The sequence below is a fragment of the Micropterus dolomieu genome, linkage group LG19 (genome assembly GCF_021292245.1).
Source record: "Micropterus dolomieu isolate WLL.071019.BEF.003 ecotype Adirondacks linkage group LG19, ASM2129224v1, whole genome shotgun sequence".
NCBI classification, from domain to species: domain Eukaryota; kingdom Metazoa; phylum Chordata; class Actinopteri; order Centrarchiformes; family Centrarchidae; genus Micropterus; species Micropterus dolomieu.
In genome coordinates, this window is record NC_060168.1 from 28,010,881 (window position 1) to 28,035,065 (window position 24,185).

The 24,185-nt window shown below is 38.7% G+C and overlaps 1 protein-coding gene across 7 annotated transcripts in view; it reads right to left on the bottom strand.

Annotated features, from left to right (window-relative positions):
- Positions 1 to 24,185, bottom strand: part of LOC123957411 (LIM and calponin homology domains-containing protein 1-like) — a 91,199-nt gene that overhangs the window by 40,501 nt on the left and 26,513 nt on the right. For all 7 annotated transcript variants that reach the window (XM_046030169.1, XM_046030171.1, XM_046030168.1 and 4 more), the window contains exons 2-3: positions 10,187 to 10,257; positions 4,900 to 4,969 (exon numbers count right to left, since the gene is read on the bottom strand). In XM_046030169.1, coding sequence (XP_045886125.1) covers positions 4,900 to 4,969; positions 10,187 to 10,257 — 141 coding nt within the window. The remainder of the gene's footprint in view (positions 1 to 4,899; positions 4,970 to 10,186; positions 10,258 to 24,185) is intronic.

Consider the following 24,185-nt stretch of genomic DNA (forward strand, 5'->3'; position numbering starts at 1 on the left):
AATATATAATATAGATACTGCATGTTTTTTTAGAAACAGTGGTGTTCAGAGCAGCTTGACAAGCTAATCTTTATCAATTTATCAAAAATGAGTAATGGACAGGCCATAATACACACATATTTTTTAGTTTAATTTTATTCATTTATCATTTTCTAGTAAACTCCTCGTTATATCCGAGATGTAAGCGTTTCTGGTACGAAATATATCCTTCTGCATGACTGACATGATATTTTAGTTTATTTTATGGGCTTGAAAAGAACTCACTGCAAATGAATATGAAACTCCCTAAAGCTGGAATTACAAGGGTTTTACATAAAACTATGAAGTGTTTATTTTATTATTTTTATGTACGTCACTGAAATGTAACACAAATACCAGTTGCCCTAAACTTAAAAACAACACATTTTTAAACATGAATTACTACCATTCAACTTGCAGGGTAATCTCCACTGCGTGTCTTGTTTACACACCGTAAAACATGAGCATACCAGTCGGCTCAGAGACGGCTGGGAACAGAGCACGAAACAACCAACCTGCTCAGACGAACACTGAGCCCATACAGGCCGAGCTGCCAAAGCACGGAGGTAGCTGCTCTAATTACAAAACAGCCAAACCTCCTCAGAGACTCATTTTCCCATTACCCCCCAAACAGGAAGAGGAAGGGGGGGTAGCCTATGTTTTATTAGGGTGGGCCAGATAACAGCAGACTCCTTGTTTATGTGTTTCTCACCTCTTTAATCACAGCCAAGAGGAAGACAAACCCCTGCAACACCACAGGAAGCTATAGGGCAGAATTATGAAACCAAAGTATGGATGGTCATATTGTTTAGACAGGAATAAAACCAGCAGGGGATATTTCTTTTACCTTTCAAACTTCTGAAGTAAACATGTTGTCTTCAGTGGATGATACATCTGCCCCTTTGGGCCAATTAGTGATGGTCATGTAATGTTTTTCGTCTATTAACTGCACTGCGTCACTGTTGTTTGAGATACCATACAAATTTGTGACACAAACTAAAAAAGAGAGTTAGCAATCACACAATCTTTGAAGTATCATCCACAATAACAAATAAAAAATGCAACTATATGGCCCCAAAATTGCCATCAAGTTGAATCAATGCCTCATTTACACTAACAAAAAATGGACAAGCAGCTATTTGTTACTGGGCTTACATAACAGATTTTAACACAAACAAGTGTTGATGGTAGTGTGTCCACTTGCCATTGATATCATTAGAATGAAGTGGAGCTGCTAATGCAAATCCAATTTTCTCATTTGATTTTGGCAGTTTGATTTATCTTACTGAAATCAAGATTTGACAATTAAACACTTCATTAAACAATTTGTGAAGGTCAACAGTTTTTACAGTGTACTGTTGCTAGGTAGAAAAGTGGCACTGTGCCCTGATTGATCAATGACAGCCCTTACAAAGCCTTTAAAACACTAATAAAGACATGACTGTCAACCAGTGCAGATGATTAGAGTCCATTAGGCCGCAAATAGAGGAAAACGATCGATTATTGTGAAAAACACCGGATGGTAAAATCAGATGAAGAAATATTTGTTTATGTATAGATCACATACCAAATGAAGTGAGCACAGAAGCTCTTGGGTTTAAAAGCTCTAACAGGATAATCAATTGTTATTTTAGCAGTGATTGTGTTGTGAGAAAAATAAAAGGCCTGTAAAGACCGCAACGGTTTAATTATCCAACACTTGTAAAAAGCCAGAGAAGGCTTATTGGCAGCCATTAGTAACGCCATGAGATAAGAAAAGCCCAACTTAGACTTCCTGGTCTGTTCTGAAATGCTGTGGTCCAAATAATACCAAGCTCCATTTTCATGTATACCATCATCATGTTTTAACCTCCTTTGTCTGTCATTATGTTCATAGGGACTCGTTCAATAAATACAATAATAAACGCAATCTTGACTTCCTGTACCAGTGCCAATAAGGAAATAAAACAACCTGGCGGTTTCATTTATTTAATCACACTGTTGTGGCCTGTATTTGATATAAATAATAATGACACATTTTCACAATGGGAGATGGCAACAGATATTTGCTTTAAAAACACGCTGAAAAGGGAATAAAAGAATCTCAGTATGTGGCCAGTATTAGTGCTAATTCACAGATCTATCAAACCATCGCAGATACAGTGTTTCTAATTCTAAATACAAAGCTTTGACCTGGTGTGTACTGTTTTACAAGATTATCAACAAATTACCCACAATGTTAAACAACTATTTCTTACAGTTTTAGAAGTTAGGAATGCAAGTGAGAGCAAGTTTGGAAAGAAAGAGAGACAGAAGTACACAGCGTGAGCTCCTATGTGATCAACTTTCAGTGTGCCTCTGTTAACATGTCGGTCCTGCTCCTGAAAGGTCACTTCATCCAGATCTTAAGACATCATGAAAGGGCTCCACTGTATTGCACTGTACTCTACTGAAATGTATCAGTGTTCATGTCTACTAAAATTCACAGGCTTTCATTCAAAGCAGGAGGTGATTCTTAAATAAAACCAGCGACAGCACTGTACATTATTCAGTATTCTTCCTACTCAGAGGAAAGAAAACTTGACAGTTTAAGTGAATCAAACAAATTTTGCTTAGTCAAAGAAATACAACGGAAAGATAAATTTATGTTGATATTGCGTCAAAGGACGTTTACAGATGATATGTGTCAGCAAAACTGTCTTACTGTACAGTAAGTGGGCCATTAAGGGCTTAGTGTCACACACAGGTACTGATGGACACCTTGGCTGCGAGGACAGAAAAGTGAGATCTTTCAGATAATCAAACTCTGATAACACACCTGGTACTGTATAATGTAAAGTCTGCCCAAGCCACTAAATCTGCATGTCACATGATTATCGCGACAACATCCACCAATGTGTCCCTGAGGAAAACACTTTACCCCTAGTTGCTTCAAAGGCGAGCGACCTCTGACAGTAGGGCTGGGTGGTATATCGGTATCTGAGGTATACCGATATAATTTCAAAAGAGATATGAAATTAGACAATACCGTTTATACCGATATAGTTTGATGTTGAGTTAAGGCGTTTGCGCCTCTCCCTTCCTCACCGCGCAGCCCCGCCCCTCCCTCTGCGTCTGCACGCAGCCGTCTACCCACAAACTCTCTAACAAGATGGCGGTAGAGAAAGTGCCGGTTGACACTGACCTGGCTTGTAAAAAGAAAAACACGGTTCATTCAGTGTTTCCCCACACATACACTTTACTTCGGGGGGCCCCCAGGTTAGGCGGCACATTGTAGCATTTATCAAAGAAACATGGTGATTACGTTACAAGTCACAACACAGGAGATTCGTTAGCTAAAGGCTACGTCGTCAACACACCTCCTCAACAAGAAGCTCAGCTGCTGCTGTGAAAGGAATCACGGGAGGAAAAGTCCAGAAGACAAGTTCTGTTTTTTTTAGGTGACTTTATACAACCCAACCTACTACTGAATATATACCAATTAGGGCTGTCCCCGACTGAGGATTTACATAGTCGAATCAGAATTGTCAAGTCTTGCTTATAGTCGACTGATAGTCAAATCATATGAGTGTCTGTGTGGCGGCCACTACTCTGCCACTACACACACATTACGCATTTATTCACACACTTTAAAAACATTTATGAAATGCTTCTTTCTTTTCACATTTTTATTCACAGCATTATATGCTGAAGTGTATATTGTCATAGGCAGCATATTAACTTATTGGGAGAAAACTCGTAGTTCTATTTAAAATCAGATGTTGAGCACCCCCATATCACCAAAATGGTATGATCCTCATTTCATAACGCCGTTGCGAAGCTTTGACTGTGAGATTGACAGTTGAATCAGGGTCTGGTCAAATCTTCGACTATGCAGGGTCAGCCCTAATAGCAATTGTAAGTCGCTTTGGATAAAAGCATCACTTAAATGAGTAAATGTAATGCAAATGTAAATGTCTGCAGCTGTTGCCTTAGACCCGGAGCAGACATATTTTTTTTTTTTGCAGTGAGAGGCGCCTTTTTTGATTTCGAAGCAGCTTTCTAAGCGCACAAAGTAGGAAAAAATTCAACTCTGTGCAGAAATGCGCCCAACGTCATTTGCGTTTTTTTCCATTGTCCAATCAAATGAATGGAGACATGGGCCCTAGTTGTGGTAACATAAGTTTACAGTTGCTTGGATTGTCAGGAGACTGTAACAAACTGTCCCCGACACATCCTAAAATAAGCCTTGAACTGAGCTACTGGACCAGCTGGTGGTACTACCAGCGGTGTCTGCGTGTTTGTACAACCCTCACCCTCATTTGCTTAGCAGCAAACCGAAGATTACAGATCGCTGGCGCTATAATCTTTGATTCGACTGACAGGACAGCTGATTCTGTGGTTGCCTAGCAGCATAAAAAACCCTGCAGCGCACTGCTCTTTTCCAAATTCAACCAAAAGGCATTGCTGTGCGCCTCGTGTTTTTAAACCTGCAAAGTGCTTTCTGTCTGATCGGGGCCTTAGGAGACATTGTAGTTCAATAGCATCCAGAACTTGCTTCCTACAGCACAATGACAAAAAAGAACAAACTTAATTGCAGTTTGAAACTTTCCATTCTTTTCTCGCATACTCATCCATGGAAAGGTATCACTGATAAACTGCAAATACATCACAATATTTATTGATGCTGCTTTGACAAAGAATGAAAAATCTGGCAAATATCACAATACAATACAACCTGGAAACAGACACCGGCAATGACAAAGGTGATGATGTACTTTATATGAGGCACCTACAGTAGGCCAAGGTTGCTAACCAATAGAAAAACAAACAAGAGAATCAGAAGTCTTATGTTTTGGTGGAAATGCTGTAAACTTGTATAAGTTACAAGGTATAATGGATGGGTGGAGGTAGAGGACTCACCAGGCCAGCTATGGGTGTTGGAAGTCTGTTAATTTTCTTCACCAGGCCGGGTTTAATAGAGCTCAGCAACCTAACAAAAGACACAGGGAAGACGACATCACAGGCTGAATTTCAATAAAAAAAAAAAGCTGAGTCATGCCTTTATAACTTGTCTTCTTGACAAGTTGAAATGAATATTTCATATGATGCATCACAACATAACTTTAAACCCAGCTCAAGCAGAGTGGAATAACTACAGGCAAAATAGACTCAGAGAAAAGAGGGGAAATAAAAAGGGAGAAAGAAGCATGTTTGAAGGTTTCACAGTGGTGCCTGCAAGGTTTATGACAAGACAGATCCTAAATCAGATACAAGAATCAGTGCTTCACCTTCCACCTACTGGGAGCTGTTAACTAGTTCCAGAACACTCCATATCACAGTGAACTACACATGTGAAGAGGTATGTCCTTCTGCTGTCGTCTCTCATTGCACACACACAAAAAGAACTTTATCATTATGATTTTTTCCCCCAATGTTACAGTTTATTCCTGCAACCTCAGGCAGCTTTGTCAGTCATGCACAAGCAGTTTCAGAGTTCCCGCTTCTCCCTCTCTTCCTCTCTCTCAGTCTCCAGTTTCATCTTTTGTGTGTGTTCTCATCAGAGCAAGCAATCTGCCCTGTAAAGGAAAAAAACACCCGTGGATACTCTTACAGTATGAGATATTAACCATCCTGTGATGTTCATGGCATCCCAGCAGGTATTTTGAAATGAAACACTATGATTTACCTTTAAAGTGAACCCTTTCCCTCAGCCTGCATTATCTATTTCAACTTCAGTTAGAGATTTCCTATTGTACTGTATGTTTCCTAGAATAACTTTCAACAACCCCAAGAGAAGGGTGCTCTCAGTGTATAATATGTGTAGGAGGGGAGAGTGAGCAATAGAAACAGTAAAGACAGTATTTCCACTCTTGAAAAATTGTGTCGACTGAGAATAGTCTTGCAGTCAGCTTTCTTTATTTGTTTAGTTTACCCCCCAATTACAAAAAATTAAACCAAGTGGATTCTTCCCATTTAATTGTTGAGCATTGGTCAAGATGAAAAAAATACTACAATCCCATTGTACCTCTAATGGCAACAGATAAAATCAGTTTTTTTGCCAGTTGTCTGCAGAAATATGTGGCCCATTTGTGTCTAGAGAAGACTGTCACAGTTCAAACTTGTTACAACATTAAGAGGAAGTGGGAATAACAAGAGTGAGACTGCTTTCCTGCATTTTTAAACCCAGACACAATCAAAACAAACACAGTACAAGTGACATAAATACACCATCTTATGGGTATGTACAGGGACAAACACATTTCCTGACGCCTTGTGTATCAGGAAAAAGAGGAAGAAGTTGGAGGGGTGTTTGGCTTGTGGAATTAGTGAAATTCAAAACAAGCCATATGCAGGAAGTCCAGTCTGCTCTCTCCTGTGCTGGATAAGAGTTACTTGATTGTTAGGACAAGAGGATGTAAGGTTGATCATGATGATACGAGTTATCTGTACTGCAGCCAATTACTCATTACAAATCTGTCTGTCTCTGGAGATCAGAAGTGATGATATGAATACAGTTAATAATAATAATAAAAACAAATAATAATAATACTAGTAATAACAGCAGCTTCAGTTGTATTGCACTTTTAAATACAGGTAACAAAGTGCTTTACAACAATCAATGTAAAACATAAACAAGTTGAAATAAAATGAGAAAAAAGTAAGAACAGGCCAAACACAGTGGTTTACAACAATCAATATATAAAACCTAAACAGGCCAATATGCTAATAAAGAAAAATAAATAGATGTTAATAGAAATAAAATAGGAATCACACAGTAAAAGCTTTTTTGTGTGTCTTAAAGGTTCAGTGTGTAAGTTTTAGTGGCATCTAGTTGTGAGGGTTGCAAAATGCAACCAGTGGTTCACAATGCATTCACATGCTCCGCAGGTGGTCCCAATTCCCGAGTTGTGAAGTCATTCTTCCGACTTCAGTGTCCGACTTCTGACTACCGTCATAACCATATTACAAATTTCATGTTTGCAAAATATGTATGCAAATTGTGATTTTGCACGAATTAAAGTACTGTATATTACTTTATGTCCCATGTACACTTTATTTCTTTTTTTGCAATAAAGATTTAAGGGATTGTGATTATTCCAACACCACATGAATGCACCGCTCAGCCCTAGGAGTAGCTACAGTGGCCGACACGCTCAGCCGGCTCTTGTGCTGAAAGATAAGTGTGAGCCTCTATTTGTCCAAATTACTCCTCTTTTTTTTACCTCTAATACCAATCTTCTTCTTCTTCCAACGTAGTGACAAAACGTGCTCTGTAGAGCAGTTGTCCGTTTGGTCTACTGTAGAAACATGGCGGCGCAACATGGCGTTGTCCATGTAAAGTGTATGTAGATTCACATTCTAAGGTAATGAAAACATAATGGTTCATTATGTAAGGTCTTTATCCACCACTGAAAACATAGTTATGTATATTATATTGTATTTCTGTCAGTAGATCCTCCTAAATATTAAACACTGAACCTTTAAGAACTGAGATAAAACTGGGAACAGACTCTGCAAGCCTGATCTCTCCTGGTAGATTGTTCCAGCCTGGACCTTGGAATAGCTGGTAGCACCCTACTAGAAGATCTCAGTCTGCATCCTGGCTCAATGAGGGATAAAAGCAAAGTGTGTTGCCATAGTGTATATTACAGTGTTACATGGATGATTATAAGTAATGACTGAGAATATGCTGTCCACAGGGCGTTTTTTGGTGAAACCCATCTAAGCATGTTTGTGAGTAAATAAATGATTTTTTTTCAGGTTTTTTCGTGATTGTCTATAACTACATTATGTGCATTTTGAGGCAGATCAAGATACAAATGTATATTTGAGAGAATTGTGCAGAATGGGCAGAGGTTTGAACTCTGAGGGACTTTTTCTAAAATGCCTATTCTAATATTGTTGTTGGTGGTAGGGCTGTAACTAAATATCATTATAATTTCCATTATTGATTAATGTTTTGATTCTTTTTTCAATTAATAATATAGAAAGCTTTTATTCTGTAAAATGTCAGAAAACAGTGCAAAATGTCCATCACAAGTTCATAGTCTTAAGATATTCAATTTACAATCTCTCTTGTAAAGGAATGGAATCTGTGTGCATGTCCACCTCTCTGTTTGTATTTCTCTATGTCAGGAACCATTTATCAAATGGACATCAAACGTGGCAGGTGTGTTGCTGCAAACTCAAGGGACTGCAGTGTCGCGTTTGGTTTAATTTTGAGACGGAACAAGTTCACAATTCAAGGTACAAGGTAGTTTATTAGTCATTATATAGTACAAGGCTGCATAACGAAACGAAATTTGTAGTTCCTTCATGCTACACACACAACATATTAAGTGTAGGCCTATATTAAAATATGGTAACGTATAAAATAAAATAAAAAAGTATATACAGTTATTTCCATAGGCTACACGTATACACCGCAAACTCCACCATGCATTTTTTGAATTTGCATCTGGGGTGAACGTAAACAGCAGCAAACAGATGATAACATGAATGTTTCATCTTCACATTAAACAGCCTGACATTTGGGAAACAGAGTCCCACTTGACTGCGTTTGAGCACCAAGCATCATCGATGTAAAACACAGAGTCCACCTCTTCTCATCTTGCCGGAGTCTTGCGCTCACAGCTCGGAACATGGAACCCTGCCGAGTGCTTGATCCGGGAGGTTGATGGGGCAGGTCTCTGTAACAATGTGGGCACAACAGTCTCTGAATTCTGTTTTCTGTCAGTATGAGTCCCATTTTGTCCAGATCGGATCTCTGGGAGCAAAACTAAATCCAAGCTGGGCCAGCATGTCTCCTCTCCTGGCTCTCTTTCCTCTCCTGTGAACAATCACCGCACCCGCCGTGGCGCCTGGTCCGGTTGTTTGGGCAGGGTCGATCGTGGTCTGCTGCTCTTTAATCCAAAAACCCACTGTATTTATGTCAGAGGTAACGCATGTTTTGGCAAGAAAGCCGGAAAAAACAGATAAAAAACAAAAGTGTAGCGATAGAGAACAGCGCGGAACACACGCGGGGGAGGGGCTTATGCTCCGATGTGGTACTGAATTGTTGAAATGGAGTTATCGTCATCACACAGGTTTGATATGTTAGAAACGAATGTGTTGAAATGGAGTTGTAAGAGTTTTATAAAGTTCTAAGGAAGCGCAGAATATCTACCAGTATCTCCGCCATTGTCATGTTGTTTCAGTGTTATTATTGCTGTGTTATTAATGCTGTAGGTGAAACCAATGTCAGACGCACATTTTAAACAGTCTAAAAAGCGCAGGGAGGCTTCACATCGGCCCCTGTAATTGGGCACAGCACTAGTGACATAGAACAGAAACAGAAATACCAAATCTACACATTGGAGAAGCTGGAGCCAGAAAATATTTAGCAATTTTTTGCAAGACAAATGTCTTAAATGATTTATCAGTTCATTTTACCTCTAGCTGGTGATCATAACTGTGATGGCCCTGTGTGTGAATCACACATTTATAAATCATGGTCTGATATGCAGGGCTTGGAATACTACTGTAACTCTAGTTGCTCCATAATATTCCAGAAATTCCAAAATCTGTGGGGACACTGTTAACTTGGACTTGATGTCTGTATTCACAAAAAAGATGGTGTAAACATGGGGCTTGTGTAACTCAACTTGGCAGAAAGGAATGTGAAAGAGAGAAAGGGCAAGTGTCTGTGAGTTGTGTCCTGTGTTTCAGTCTCATTTTAGCACCCCGACACATTATGAGTGGGGAGACAAGAGTCCAAGTGTCTCTGATCACTGGACCACAGTGTTGTGACAAATCAGTACACTTATGAAAGAAAAACCTGTTTGACTGTTCATATTTTTCCTATTAATTCTGAATCACATGATAGGTTAAAATAATAGTGTTTTTTATTGTTTTCTTACTATTGCTATGAATGTAATATGTAATATTCAAGAAAAACGTTTGAGTGCTCACTGTACCTGTTTTTGACCCTTGCACTTTAAAGCTTTCTTTATTGCTGCACCCATTGTAAGTCACTTTGTAACATAATTTCATCTTAATGTCTCAAATAAGAATAAAAGAAAGGACCTATATTTCACAATTAGTAAGACAACAGTAAGAAAACATAATTTTTTCATGAAGAGAATAAGATCAACGAAGATAAAAGCTTAGTAGACAGTCAGTGGACAATTTAAAGACAGATAAAAATGAGTATGTAGTCAGAACTTACTCGCATAGCAGTATCCCATTCTCTAAACCTCCTCTGAAATCCTTGTCACCAAAGCATCTTCCTGTCACAGCCTACGGAGAGAACAAAAGGAGTGAGTTAGCAAAGTGTAACGATACAGTGGCTTCAGAGCAAAACAACAGAACATCAAATAATCAAGTCACTCTGAATCTGAAGTCTAGACACAGAAGCTCTACTTGGAAAACAAGACCAACAACCTTTATAAACACTCCTTTCACGTCTTTCCTTCACAGTAAATCCCGGGAATGGTATGGAGAGGTACACAAAGCTGCCGGCCGTATATCAAGTCCCTCTCTGGTTAACAGTGCTAAACACTAACAAGCTTGACATAAGCCGCAATCATCCTGACCAAATGGCTCTGGCAGGCTAATATGTTGTGACAGGGGATTTATTGGGTAATAGTTGTTCAGACCCTCTAGGGAGGAGAAGCTGCCTGCTAGCATGAATTTGCATGACTAATGGAATGCATGCTTTTCTTACATAAATATTGCAACACATATAGATGCTTTTCATTTACTGAAAGACATTTAAGTGCACCAAAACTGTACATGCTCTAAAAATGTGTAAGTTTGTGTCGCAGCAAAGTTTCTAAAACAACTTCAATCCAAATTGTTGTTTTCTACTCCTGGAGTTCAACATTCAGCACACATCTCATAAATACATTTGAAGTCCCACATGAACACACACAAACATCTCAAGTGCAAACATAAACACGAACAGTAAAATAATTGCCTCCCACTCCAAAATATCTGCTGTTGCATGACTTTTAGGACCAGACCTACATAAAATCCATTTATTCTCACAAACACTGGCAGGGATTTGGCCATAAAAAGGGGGACCCCTTTGGACTGCTGATTTGGCAGCCAAAACAATTACAAGATTAAATTTCCTGAGACTTTCTTTTACATTTATTTGCACAGCTGTGGGGGGAAAATTTGTAGAGTGGATGTAGAGTGTCTGGCCCGGCTGCGTGTTTCTGTCAGCCTCTTGGCTCATCAGGGAGACTGGACCTGAAGCAAAAGAAATAGACTGCTGTGTGTCAGCAAGTAGACAGACAGTAGGCCACATTTCTGCTGCTGGGGATCACAGTGAGGCATCATGTTTGGTGCTCGAAGTTAGACAGAGAGGCAGATAAAGATAGACAAACAGAGAAGAGATAGTAGCACAGCTATTCCTTGCATTGTGTGCCTAGTATTGACAGCATAATGTTGAGTGAGGCCTTAAAGTCTGTCTTTCCAATACAAAACCATGATCCACAAAACAATAGACCTGCTCTGGAGGAAGACAGAATTATTTGTGTCTTCCTTAAACATCAATAGGCAGAGCCAGCTAAGTGGCAGAAATCAAGAGGAGAACACGAAAAGTAAAAATTAGACAGTCAATCATTGAGTTTAACATTTTTTTCCCATTTATTCCTTACAATGCATTCATGACCTCTGAAGTTCAGCACCCTATTAACTACAATTTTAAAAAGAAGGCAACAAATTCTGCCTACCAACATCTCTAAAGCTCACCAGTTAACACGATACATCTAGTTTATTAAATCCATACAGAAAACAAATTGCTATAGAAAAGAGTAATATTATTCTTCTCATCTAACACTAGGCAAGAAAACAAATTAGCATATTACCAAACTATTCTTTTAAACAGCTATAGACCAGTAGAGGCGGTGTCAAGTCAAACAGACTAGATAAAAACAGACTGCCTAAAGTTAATAGACTGCATTTTCTCAGTTAACAGTGAGAGCAGCCACGATCTGCCACGAGAAATGTTAATAAAGTTAATTCTTCTGTGTGCATCTTTACGACTAGACAGCAGCAAACTGTAGATCCCTATACTAGTCAATATTTTTGTCTTTTCAACATATGGAAATTACATTTCAAGAACAACATGCTGTAGTCTTGTATGTAAGAGAATAAAATTCACATGTCTAGACTCTAAATGTATAACAATCCCAGGTTTAGTACATTGGAGAATAGCATACCTTGTTTTGTTGAAGTGACATTTCATGGTCTGATCTCAGTTAAGACTCAGTGGCCTAGATACTTTTATATCTGCAGCTGAGTAGATGACCTTGATTTAGGAGCTCCTCAATAAATGTGTCACATGAATATTAGTACTCTGCTTGCTAAAGATGAATAACCTTTTATTGCTTTGACATGTAGTCTTCAGAGTCCCTCACAGTGAACATAGTCAGGTACAGTACCTTGCTTAAAAAGGTGTAAAAAGGTAAAAATGTGCTGTTGTGTTGTTGCAAGAGTTGAACCTGTGTGCTTTGAGTTACAGAACAGTCTAGGTCACCTCTTCTCTGACCTTTTCAATGAGTAAGAGTGGACGGGACGATTACAGTTACCATTTTCACAAGGAGAAGGATGTCACCACCTTTACAAAAGATTTGTCTACAGTTTGAGGACAGAGTGATGTATGTCACTGTATATGCAGATAAATTAGGCTCATAATTTCCATACAGGTGGTGTTGGACATGGTCTGAATTGGAAACACAGAAACTGCTCATATTCTGAAGAAAAAGAAAATACATGACATATTAAAATATGTGTACATATTTGGTGAGCCCAAGCCTCAAGGTGAAAAAACAGTGTCTTAAAGGTTCAGTCAATTAATATTTTGTCCGTTGGGGTTCCTGCAGAAAATGGCAGGAATTTGGCAGGAAGTTTTTCTCATTTTCTTGAGCTCAGTTTGGCAGTGACTGCAGAGCAGCGAAGGACACTAATTCGTGTACATCTGTTGCTCCCATACATGTCATCCTGAGCTCAAGTGCACATGTAAACTCTTGACTGACCAGAGAGAACACTTGTAGTAGTAACAATATGTTTTTCTATTAACAAATTTGCATTGAAGAGTAACACAAATGCTCTGGCCATTCTAGACTATACTGAAATATAATCTGACCAAACCTTTCAGCACTCACTGTTACCTTATCCTCAGGAGACTGATTAGCTGGTGGGCTTTGCATCTTGGTAGAGAGCATTACCTTCCTGACTAATAAAACACTTCCTGAGTTACAGCAGGAAGCTTCAGCTACAGTAACATCGCTATAAAAGTTGAAGTGGCATATTTCTTTCGCATGCAATGAGTGCTGTTTATTGTAGGTTCAGGGCATGGTGCACAGAAAAACATAAAATGTACTGCGAAGTGCCATTAAACAGTCAATTATAAACACCATCAGCTTCAGATCTAGTAAAGGCAGTAACAAACTACTCACAGAAGACCACCCAGATTAATGTATTAACATTTCTGGAGTATGGACCACAGCAGCATCTAACCGAACCAAAGTGACATTTACAAAGGTATGTTTACATGCTGTTTAGCTGCTAAGCTGCCACACATTATTTAGCTATCTAGCCTGCAAACTGACGTTAGCAGTGCACTTTTCCCCAGTGAATGTTTGTTTGGCATGTTCAATAAGCTTAAGTGCAGGACAAGATGTGTGTTCATGTTTGTACGTTTGATAAGTAGGAGACTTTAGCAGGAAAGCCAACTCCGAAAGTTCACTGACTCCCAAATCAGAGCGTTCTGCCTGCCTGATTTTGCTAACATGTTTTCTCTCCATCTTTGTAGACAAATACTAGAACAGTAGGGCTAATAATAATATAATTTCCTCAATGACAATATAACAAATGTTCATTAAACGTTCAATACTGATTTAATTGATTTGGATCACAAACTACTAAGCAATTAATTGTTTTATTAAGATATGTATTTTGTTGAGGAAACTGAAAAAACATTTTTCTAAATTTTACTCATGCATATTTGTTGAAAAAAGTTTTATGATAATTATTTTGAATGTTCTACCTCAGCTTTGTTAAGAGATCCACTCTTCAGCAAGTGTTTGTCATGTTCTTATTATAAAGAAAAGTTTAAAACCCCAATTAACGATCTAGTTTATTCAACTTTTACTCAGAAGCAAAAACCAGCCTTTGAACTTGAGAGAAATGATGATTTGACATTTATCAATATCGAATGATTGGCTGGGCGTTATTATACGTATGATATAATAATAAAACTTTGTTCATTCATTTGCTGATTAGATTTTTGGCCATATCGCCCAACCCTACAGAACGGTATTCCATCAAATTTAATGCAACAGTAAGGGGTTCCCATAATGAAAACAAAAAAATATTAGTTTATGATTATTTTTAGAAGGATGACACATGGCACAACAATTCACAGAGCAGATGTGTGTGCTGCAGCAGACAAAAAAGTCAAATTAAATCAACTACAACTATATCAAATTAAACACCTCAATGGAAAGATGCATCCTAAAAATGCTGGAAACGTCTCTGTCTGAACAGTGTTTTCAAACTACCACAGGGTCATATGAGGGGAGTCAATTAAATAGAGGAATGCGTCGCCTCTGTTGTTTTCAGTGGAATGTGGCCCACATTGTTTCACAAACAATCGATGCCGGTAGGCTTTTTTCCCCTCCTTTTCACTTCCTTCTCCTTGGAAACCCTTCATGTTCAGACCAAAGTCAGGTTCATGGATTCACGTCAAAAGTGGTCATCACTATCACTTTGGTATCGACAGAGAAAATAAATCTCTGTTGGTTTAGAAAAGCATGAATGAACTTCACAGAAGCAAACTTAGCCTTTGCCAAAATCCTGCTTCCCTGAGGGAGCAGTGGCATGTGAATCTGTTTCTTTGCTTTGATGAATTATTTAATAGAAAGCCCAAAAAAGTTTTAGTATGGAAACTCCCAGCAGACATCGCTTTCATGTTCTGAGATAAAACATCAACGTGATGAGAGGAGACTCCTCTACAGTCACATAATGTCTGGCAGTGGACCACAAACCAATAACAATTTCCTGAAATAGTATCACCAAAAAAAACACAATTTTTAGAACAATACACAGATGAAAAAATGGTACTGCATATACAGACAACACAACAGCCAAATCAAGAGTTTTTCGTCAAACAGCGATCAAGTCCACGTCTCACTGTCTGAACTAGCTTACTGTAATCCCTCCACCCTGAGGGCCATCCAATGAAAACAGATCTATTGCAGTGCGGAGGTAATCTCAGAAGCCCTGCACTGGACAGCTACCCGTCCCAAATTAACAACCAATAATTCAAGGTTTCCGTGACTTGGGGAAGTAAAACACTACTTTCTTCAAGGCCCTGAGGTGAAGTGCGATCAGCCTGTTAAAGAGCTGACAGCTGTTAGCTTAAGGGCTGGTGAACATAAACATGTGCTCCCAACCCACACGCCTGCTTTGTAGTCACACGCCTACTTTATGGTCAAAAGCATTCTACTTTACAGGATGTTGTCCTAAGTGTGTTGCATAATTCTGACTTAATCGAACACTATGCTTCCAAGTTCAAGAACACATGTAAACACGTCTTCTGGCCTTCAGCCAATAATCTTGTTAATTCTATTTCGCAAGAGAGCTTTATCTGGAAATGCTTCTGGTTAACTGTATAAAAACAACAGTGTGCAAACCTGGGCATTCACTAACACAAACTATGACCTGAGCAAGGGGAATAGAAACAAACAATACTGCTGATACACGATTTGTGTAGTCTAGTGTCTTCTTCAAGCAAGATAATGAACAATAAAACCACTCAACTTGTTCTGTATTGCAGAACCTAAATCATCTGTTTCATGACAAAGCAAAACGCTGCTCTGGCACAGAAACTCTGAGTCAACTGCCAAGTTTTCATTGTCAAAAACAAGCCTTTCGCTTCAGAAAAAATATGATATTATGGAATAATGTTAAAAAAGACAAAGAGTATTAACATTGGTAACTTCTGACTCTTCATAGGTGGGGGTCCCATCAACTCACTGAGCTCCAACAAGTTCAGCTATAGGTCAGGAGGGCCTACAGTCCATCATCCGGCCCTCTTAACAAGCTGCTACCATGGCTGCTAACCTGACTATGGACTGTCTGCTCTGTGCTTGGTGTGTTGGTATGTTGGTGGTTTGACCGAGGGGGCTAGGGAGTTGGAGGAGATGATCAGAGATAGTATTTAAACTATTCTGTTTCTAGAATTTAATAGTTGTATTCATAAAATAGAAGATTTAGAGTTAGTATTGAGGCAACAGTTGGAATGAGGGGCAGGGAAACCATTGCCCTTTCAGTCAAATTTATGGCCACATTAAATTAGAGGTGAAATTTTTAGTTGATTTATCAATTAATCAATTCACATGAAGTTATTTGGCCAACTCTATGATTAATGTTTGTTTCAATTGTGTCAAGCAAAATTATAAACTCTCTTGTTCCAGCTTGTCAAATGTGAGGACGTGTTGCTTTTGTCTAATTTATCTCTGTAAAGTAGGCTGTTGGTTGTGCAAAACAATCTATTTGAAGGCGTCGACCTCTGCTCTGTGATGACCATTTTTCACTTTTCATTTTACAGACTAAGTGATTAATTTGAGCTGAAAATAATCATTAGATGTAGTCCTACGTAAGATATATTTTCCATCTGGCTGAAGTGACCCCAAGCAAAAAAGTCCATAAAATGGGTTGCTGGGGATCTGGCAAAATCTGGAAAAATAATATACAGTATCACACAGCATGTTATTTTAAAGATGAGCTATAACATAAGATAAAATAGAGCACACATCATTAGGGAGGTGCAACAATTTATGCTGTAAGATGTGAGATTCAACATGTTGTTCCAAAGGCTCCCTTTCAGAGAGCAGACAGAGGTAGGCCTACTTTAGGTATCTGGGTCCAATGTGGGCCTGGAAAACAGAACAGCTTGTATATATATTTTCCTTGTTGCCTAATTTTAGCATGCATCATGAGGTTTCCCTGAATTGGCGGTGGTTTCATAAAATTTGGACTAGTATTGGATCATACTTCTAAAGCCTGTGCAGCAGATCACCACTAAATCAGTTGCAAATCCAATCGTTCACCATGTCATGTGGAGACATTGACGCTAGCAGATACAGACTGGATACTGTAAAAGAGCCACAGGGATGATCAGACAAGCACATGGTTAAGAGCCAAATACAGATTTTTTTGACTAGTGATACTTTATTAACTGACACAAATGCATGGATTCATGGACCCTCATTGGACCACACAAACGATAAGCATTCAGTCACTCAAGCCTACAAACACATCAGCAAAGAAATTTGATGTCAGCATGTGTTTACAGGAGGCTGACTGTAAACACAGCAGTTTTTATTTTTGGCGGGAGCTGAGACAGACTGCTCTGAGGAAGCAGCTGAAAATTTAAATCAACTGAGTAGAGCTAGAACCGTAGCAGAGTTGCTGCCCAGGCCAGAGACAATGAACAAGAGAGTATTATGAAAGGGGGATCATCACAAGTAATGACAGTTAATAGTGCATAATTGACATGGTATTATACAGTGGAATCAGCACTGGACCGCAACCGTCCAATCCCAGAGTGAGACCACGGCTGCAGAAGGGAATATTTATAGACTGAGACAATTTAGGCTCAATCTGTTGTGATATTTGACCATGTTTCATAGACTAAAACTTGTAACAGCTAACATCTTGAAAGACCACCCTGAAGAACAAGAATAATGACCTGTCAGAATAAAGGACATAACATTAACTCAAAAGCATTCAGCTATCACATACATTTCTAACAGAAAGACAACATGAGAAAAAATATGCAAGGGACAGAATGTTGTGCAAGACCTTTGTACTGGATTACCACAAATTTACCATTCACATGTGCCACACGATGTACGCAGCAGCAATGAATTATGTTGATTTGTAGCCATAGAGAGCACAATAAAGGAGAAAGCATGACATAAATATGTGTGCTGTTTCAGAGTGGAGAAAAAACACTCCGAGACAGATCAGGAAATAAACAGTAGAGCATGGGACTATGAAACCTTTAAATGTTTCTTTCTACAACCAATGTAAGTAAACACTACCAGATTTCCAGACAGTTTGTCAGAGTTTACATCATAAACTGCTTACAGTGTACTGATGTCAATGTTATAACACTTTTTTTAGAAATGTGAGGAGGGATACAGCTCAACTCTCTATCAAGCTCATACTCACTGTTTTTCATGTATTTAAAAACACAAACAAACAAAAACACTTTCTACTGTTGCTTTCTCATTTTAGTCAGAAAAGCAGAAATGTTCCCAGGCACATGGTGGATCCTGTGAGAGTCATCTAGCGTGGGAAACCTTACACAACCCCTGATTACTCATGTATTGCTCCTACTCAGCAAGATGCACTGGTTTCATCTGACTTATATTATAATTATTCTAGTATATATTTAAATGTTAGATTGTAGCTGTCAGCTGATATTCACTGACAGCAGTTTATACTGTATTCAAATATTATAAAAGGACAGTTTTACCAACAACTAAACCATCCTGCAGGCTACATAAGAGAACTCATCAGAAAATAGCCTAAATTCTAAATGTCCAAGATTATGCAAACTCGGAAATCATTCATTTTATATTTATATTATATAATATTTAGAACAAAAGTGGCCCGAATAAACATTTTAATACAGCCCCAATCAGCAAAGAACTCACCAGCAAAGTCACTGTAATACCACGAATAATTATAAATCTTAGTCACATGCTAAATTAGAAACAGCTAAATAACAGCCCCTGAGGGACAACTGATCTGTCAGCTCCACCAGCTCCCAGGAACGCATTTCCTCAAAGCGGAGCAGTTTTTGATTGTCACACCTTCATCTCTGGAGACTGGCCCACTGTCTGTCAAGATGAACTGATGAGCTCTGAATGAATGTCCATCTGCTGTTTGTGTTCACACTGTAAATCTGGAGACCACCTGGAAGTTTGGTCCGTATGTGGCCGAATTCTCTAACTCGAACCTATGAAAAACATGTCACTATTTAAGCACACATACAGAGCAGATATAAAAACAGTCTAGATATGCTCGAACTAAAAATGAAACACTGGAAATGCTAGTATTAAGGTGGGTCTATGGCTATACTTTGGTAATGTAGTTAGTACTTGATATGTTGCCATGAATTTCAAAGCTCTACCCCATGGCTTATTTAGAAGTGAATCCCCTTTGAGCTGTTCCGTCTCCTGTTGCTTTGAAACCTACATATCAAAGTGCTCGTTGCCAGACCTCATTTAAAAAGGCAGTAGATATAGCTTTTCATCATGCAGCAAATATGCGTAGACTGTCTAAAAGGAGCTTCCAGTTGTCAAAAAGTGAAGCCAATGAATAAATGCTCTGTATTTGTATAGCACCTTTCTAGTCTTTACAATCACTTTTAAATTACTTCGCTTTCACCATTCACTCCCATTGAGCCTAAATGCTCAAACAGAAACTAACATTCACACACTGGTGGAACAGCCACTCAGTATCTGGCCCAAGGACACTTTGACATGCAGCCTGGAGGAGCCACCTCCTGAGCCACAGCCACCCTCCAAGGAGGAAATGCTTTAAACCTGCATTCCTTTTAATGGACGGCAGGGGCCGACTCCACTGGTTGCAACAGTAAGTCATGTTCTAATAAAGTCAATGAGAAAATGATGATAAGTGCTTTCCATGACAGGACTGTAATTAAGAAAATATCTTTGCTCATTAAATTGTTTGCCATTCCATGCAAAATATTCTTTACATTTTTAGTTAAGAGATATGTATCTCAAGTGCATATGGTTGCTATCAAGCAGTATACTGAATTTTCATTTCAAAGATCAAATATTAAGTAAATTAACTTGAGGATTTAGTTACAAGGTAACATTATTGAAATATCAGAGTATAAAACACATCCCAGAGTGCTTAGAATTACACTATGGCTCTCTCAGTCATGTACCTGGTGTTGCATAAAGAACATTTTCAAACTCGATTAAACCAACCTCTTTCCCAGCTTACAGTATGTGGGAAAATTAAGATTTTTCTATTTAGTGAACAGAAAATGACCTTCTCACACAATTTCACCACATGAGGCCTGACAGCCCTAAAGATGAAAGCAGCCTCAATCCTTTAACATTCTTTTTTTTTTTTTTTTTTTTTTAAACTGTATGTGAGTTTTTATATCCAGTTTAATACCTCCCACTTCTTCTTATCAAACCCTGCAAGCAAAACAGCCTGTCACCTGCTCTCGATTACACCATGCAAGTTACACACACACACACACACGCAGACGCTGTCATATTGAACCAAACACTCTGTGAAAGTAATAGCTAAAGACAAGTGAGGAACTTAGAGTACAAGAAGTTTTCCAGACTTGGCTCAGCTTTTGAGTCTGACTTTGGCCAAGCAAAAAACTGAACCCTTCTGAAGATAGAAGAAAGCCATGTGACACATCATTATAGCAATGCTTCAATGAGACATACGTTAAAAGGTCATTTTAACTCTGCTTCCTTTGGTCTCTTTTCATCTTTCTCAGTAAGGGAATGTACCCTCACAAACAGGCTACTGCTAATTTGTGTGTGACACATGACATCCAAGTATGTTGTGAATCACCTTTAAAAGGGTCCTAAAAGGTGCATTCCTATACTTTCCAACATCAATCAATTGTTGAACACATGATGTCTATTGGGAACCATGCAAACAGAGCTGTCAGAAACATCCTGCACTTTAGCAAAGCCAACTACAATGAGTAACATTTTAACAAATTCCTTCAGTCACCTTTAAAGTAAAATTAAGACCGCATTAAAAATATTGGCAGCCTCTACAGTCATCCACATTTTATTAGGTCACTAGAGCGGAACAGTCAAAGTGCTGTTCTTCTAGTGCAAAGGAAGTAAAAGCTTTCAGTGTCTTCTGCTGCACATGATATGATGGCGGTTGGGGCGATATACCTTGAGATGATGGAGATTTGTCAACCTGTAAAGATTTTCCTACACTGTTTCACATTGACTGAATCAAATCTTCATACAAGGAGCCGACAGTGTGCAGTCAATTACAAATTAATTGCAAAACCAGAAGCAATATGAAGTGAAAAGAAAAAGTCGAGTGATTTTTTTTTTTGAGGGAGCTCTTTCAAAATTATTTTATTACAATACCCATAAATGATGTAATACATTGTATAAAATACAAATGCAAAATGTTCATTCTAAGCACCAGAGTTCCTTTAGGGCTCTAGTGAGGACAAAACATCCGTTCTTCATTATGTTTCACTGGCTCTCAATGGATTTCAGAACAGCCTTTTACCCTAGTTAGATTTCTAGGTTTGGCTACGGAAGTGCTTCTTGTTGCTTGCTTTCCCATGAAAGAGGGTTACGGCCTTTCGCCAGTGTTCACAAAACACATTGTTTGAGGAAACTTGAAACTAAACAAGAAGGTCAACCTTCAAAAGTCTCCAGAATGAAACATATCCGTTTCACGTCAATCTGTATATTTGTGTCTACACACTCATCCTCACTAGAAAATGTACTTGCAGTATTCAATGCTAAAGCAAGAGCTAGGACTTCAAGCAGGACATCTCTCTGCAGGCAGAAAGGTGACAGCTCCATAGATAGACTAGCAGAAGATCAGCTGACAGCAGCCAAGTCACCACAGTCATGACCCTTAAACATATTAAAAGTGCCATATTATACTCAATTTCAGTTACATACTTGTAGTTAGGGTTTTTACTAGTATAAACTAGTATAAATGAATCTATTTTAACAATAAATAAAGAGTATAATGTTCATTTAATATTACACTGTTAATAAATTAATTCTATAATGTTAGTATATTCATCATCATTTCATATAATAATATACTATATAATTAACTAATAAAATAATAACACTAGTATAATATAAATTCCAGTTAAACAATGAAAATGGTCTCTATTGTTTTAATGTTAAGTTCTAACTCATCAATAATCATAACCATCAATGCAGAACAATCAGTTCAGCATTGAAAGTTTCCTGTAGCACGTCTTTTTATATTATTCAGCCCCATCCAGGCTATGGTCTTGTGGTCTGGTGACAAACAGTGACACTGACAAGCACATTGACTTTATGAAAAGTTGAACATGTTTCAACAAAAGGCATCTTATATAGCTAAAAGGCCAGCTAGACAAACCCAAACCTTCCTTATATTGTCACTGTTATCTTCTGTCTTTGTGCCTCAGCTGCAGACGATGCATCTCTGTTGCTGTTTTTGTAAAATTGTAACAAGCTGCACAAGCGGCCACAGAGCGACATGACAGTAATATTACAGTAAGAGTTCAGTTTAGACCTGCTCTACCTGAAAAGTGCTATTATATATCTTCTATCGTCTGTATGAATGGGCGTTATAAATAAATAAATAAATAAATAAATAAATAAATAAATAAATAATACATACATACGGCTTTTGTTTTAGCTTGTTTGTAACAATTTGCTATTAGCTTTGCTATTAGTTACTTTTCTACTTTAGCCTTCACTTCACCTGCCTCACTGTTTCCACCACGACCTCTCTGCTGTGTGTGAGCTGAGCTCCGCCCCCGGTCAAACATGCAGAAGAGAGGACAGAGCAGCACGACGTGGGTTTTCAGGTCGGAAAATCTGGAAAAATCACACCACTGATCAGTGTTATTGAAACAAATTTCCATGACTTTTCCAAAACTTTTGGGATTTTATTTTTTTCCAAAACTTTTCCAGGCCTGGAAAAATACATTTTCAAATTCCAGGACTTTCCAGGTTTATTATGACCCCAGCTCATACTATTTGTTGCTTCAGCACCTCTTTTCACCCTCTGTCTGAACACTTCGTTTTAGCTGCTGTCTCTTTAGGGACCCCTCCCTGAAAGCCCACTTTTTTCTGATTGGCCAACTTCCCCAAGCACAGCAGGGGGGCAGGAACTACTAGCACATTGATGTGGAGATAAAGCTGGCTATGCAAGGTGTGATTGAGTTTGTATGTTACCAGTTCCTTTAGCTCCTAATTACTGCTAACAGCAGCTGCTGCTAGATACGCAGTTTGCTGTGCAGCTAGCCTTCCTACTCGTGATTCAGCCCTGACTGGAAGCTTGGTGTGGCGGGGAAGTGTTGGTGTTTACACCTCTAACATTAGTACAGAAGCTTTGGAACGCTGGTTCAGAGCCAGCTGATAACAGCAGCTACCGATAGCAGAAGCTACCATTTGCGGCAGCTAGCGGTTAGTGTAGTGTTAGCAACAACTAAAGCTATCTGTCTATTAGAAAACTTCATAAATCACAGAGTTGAGGCAAAGCAGCCAGAGGATATCAGAGGGAAAATCAGAAAATATTTTTTCCTTCACAACCTCCAACTCTAGCTCAATGGAATGACTGCTTCTCTGGAACATGGGCTGGTATATGTAAATTTTGTCAGTATAAATATTAAAGATCCCAGATTCTGTGTCACTCCTGGAACTTGTGATACGTGCATGCACAATACTGTATCTTCATGAAGGAGGAAACAATAGGGATTGAGGTTCACGGTATGTCAGTTCCATTTAGTGAACTCTTCTTAACTCTGCCAAGGTAAAATACAGTCTTCCATTCTATTGCCCCTTTAATAATCAGTACAAAAATGTATTATATACATATATATATAATACTGAGGACAATGGTAATTAAAGCTGCAAGCAGCGTTGGGCGGGCCCTCGCACCTGTAGCGCGTCCGCGTCTGAGCCGGCCGAGTTGCACATTCTGGAGCTCTGCCGGTGCGGCTGTGAATTTCTTACGCGGTTCCGACGCCGCATGAAGGTGCTATATGTCTCTTCCTGTGTCCCCTATGTGGAGCTACATAGCACTTGCCGCTATGAATATAAATCGGTATTGGCGTGTAGATGTCTGCGGGGTGGGAGAGTTATCAAGCACGTAAAGTTTGTTTCAGATGTGAGCATGTACACTGAACAATAAAATAAATTCCTTTTGTATTTCCCTGCCTTGTTGTTTATGTGTACATACAGAGGAAGAATGTGAGAACAGCACACATTTCATCGTTACTGTGTGTTAGAGCATGGGAGAACAGTGGATACTTTTAATACAGCCCACACCCCTAATACTGTGTAACTATAACAAGTAGAGAACAGAAGAAAAAGATGTTGTTTCTTTACAACTGTCTGCATAGCTTATTCATATTGTGTAATGAATGAAAA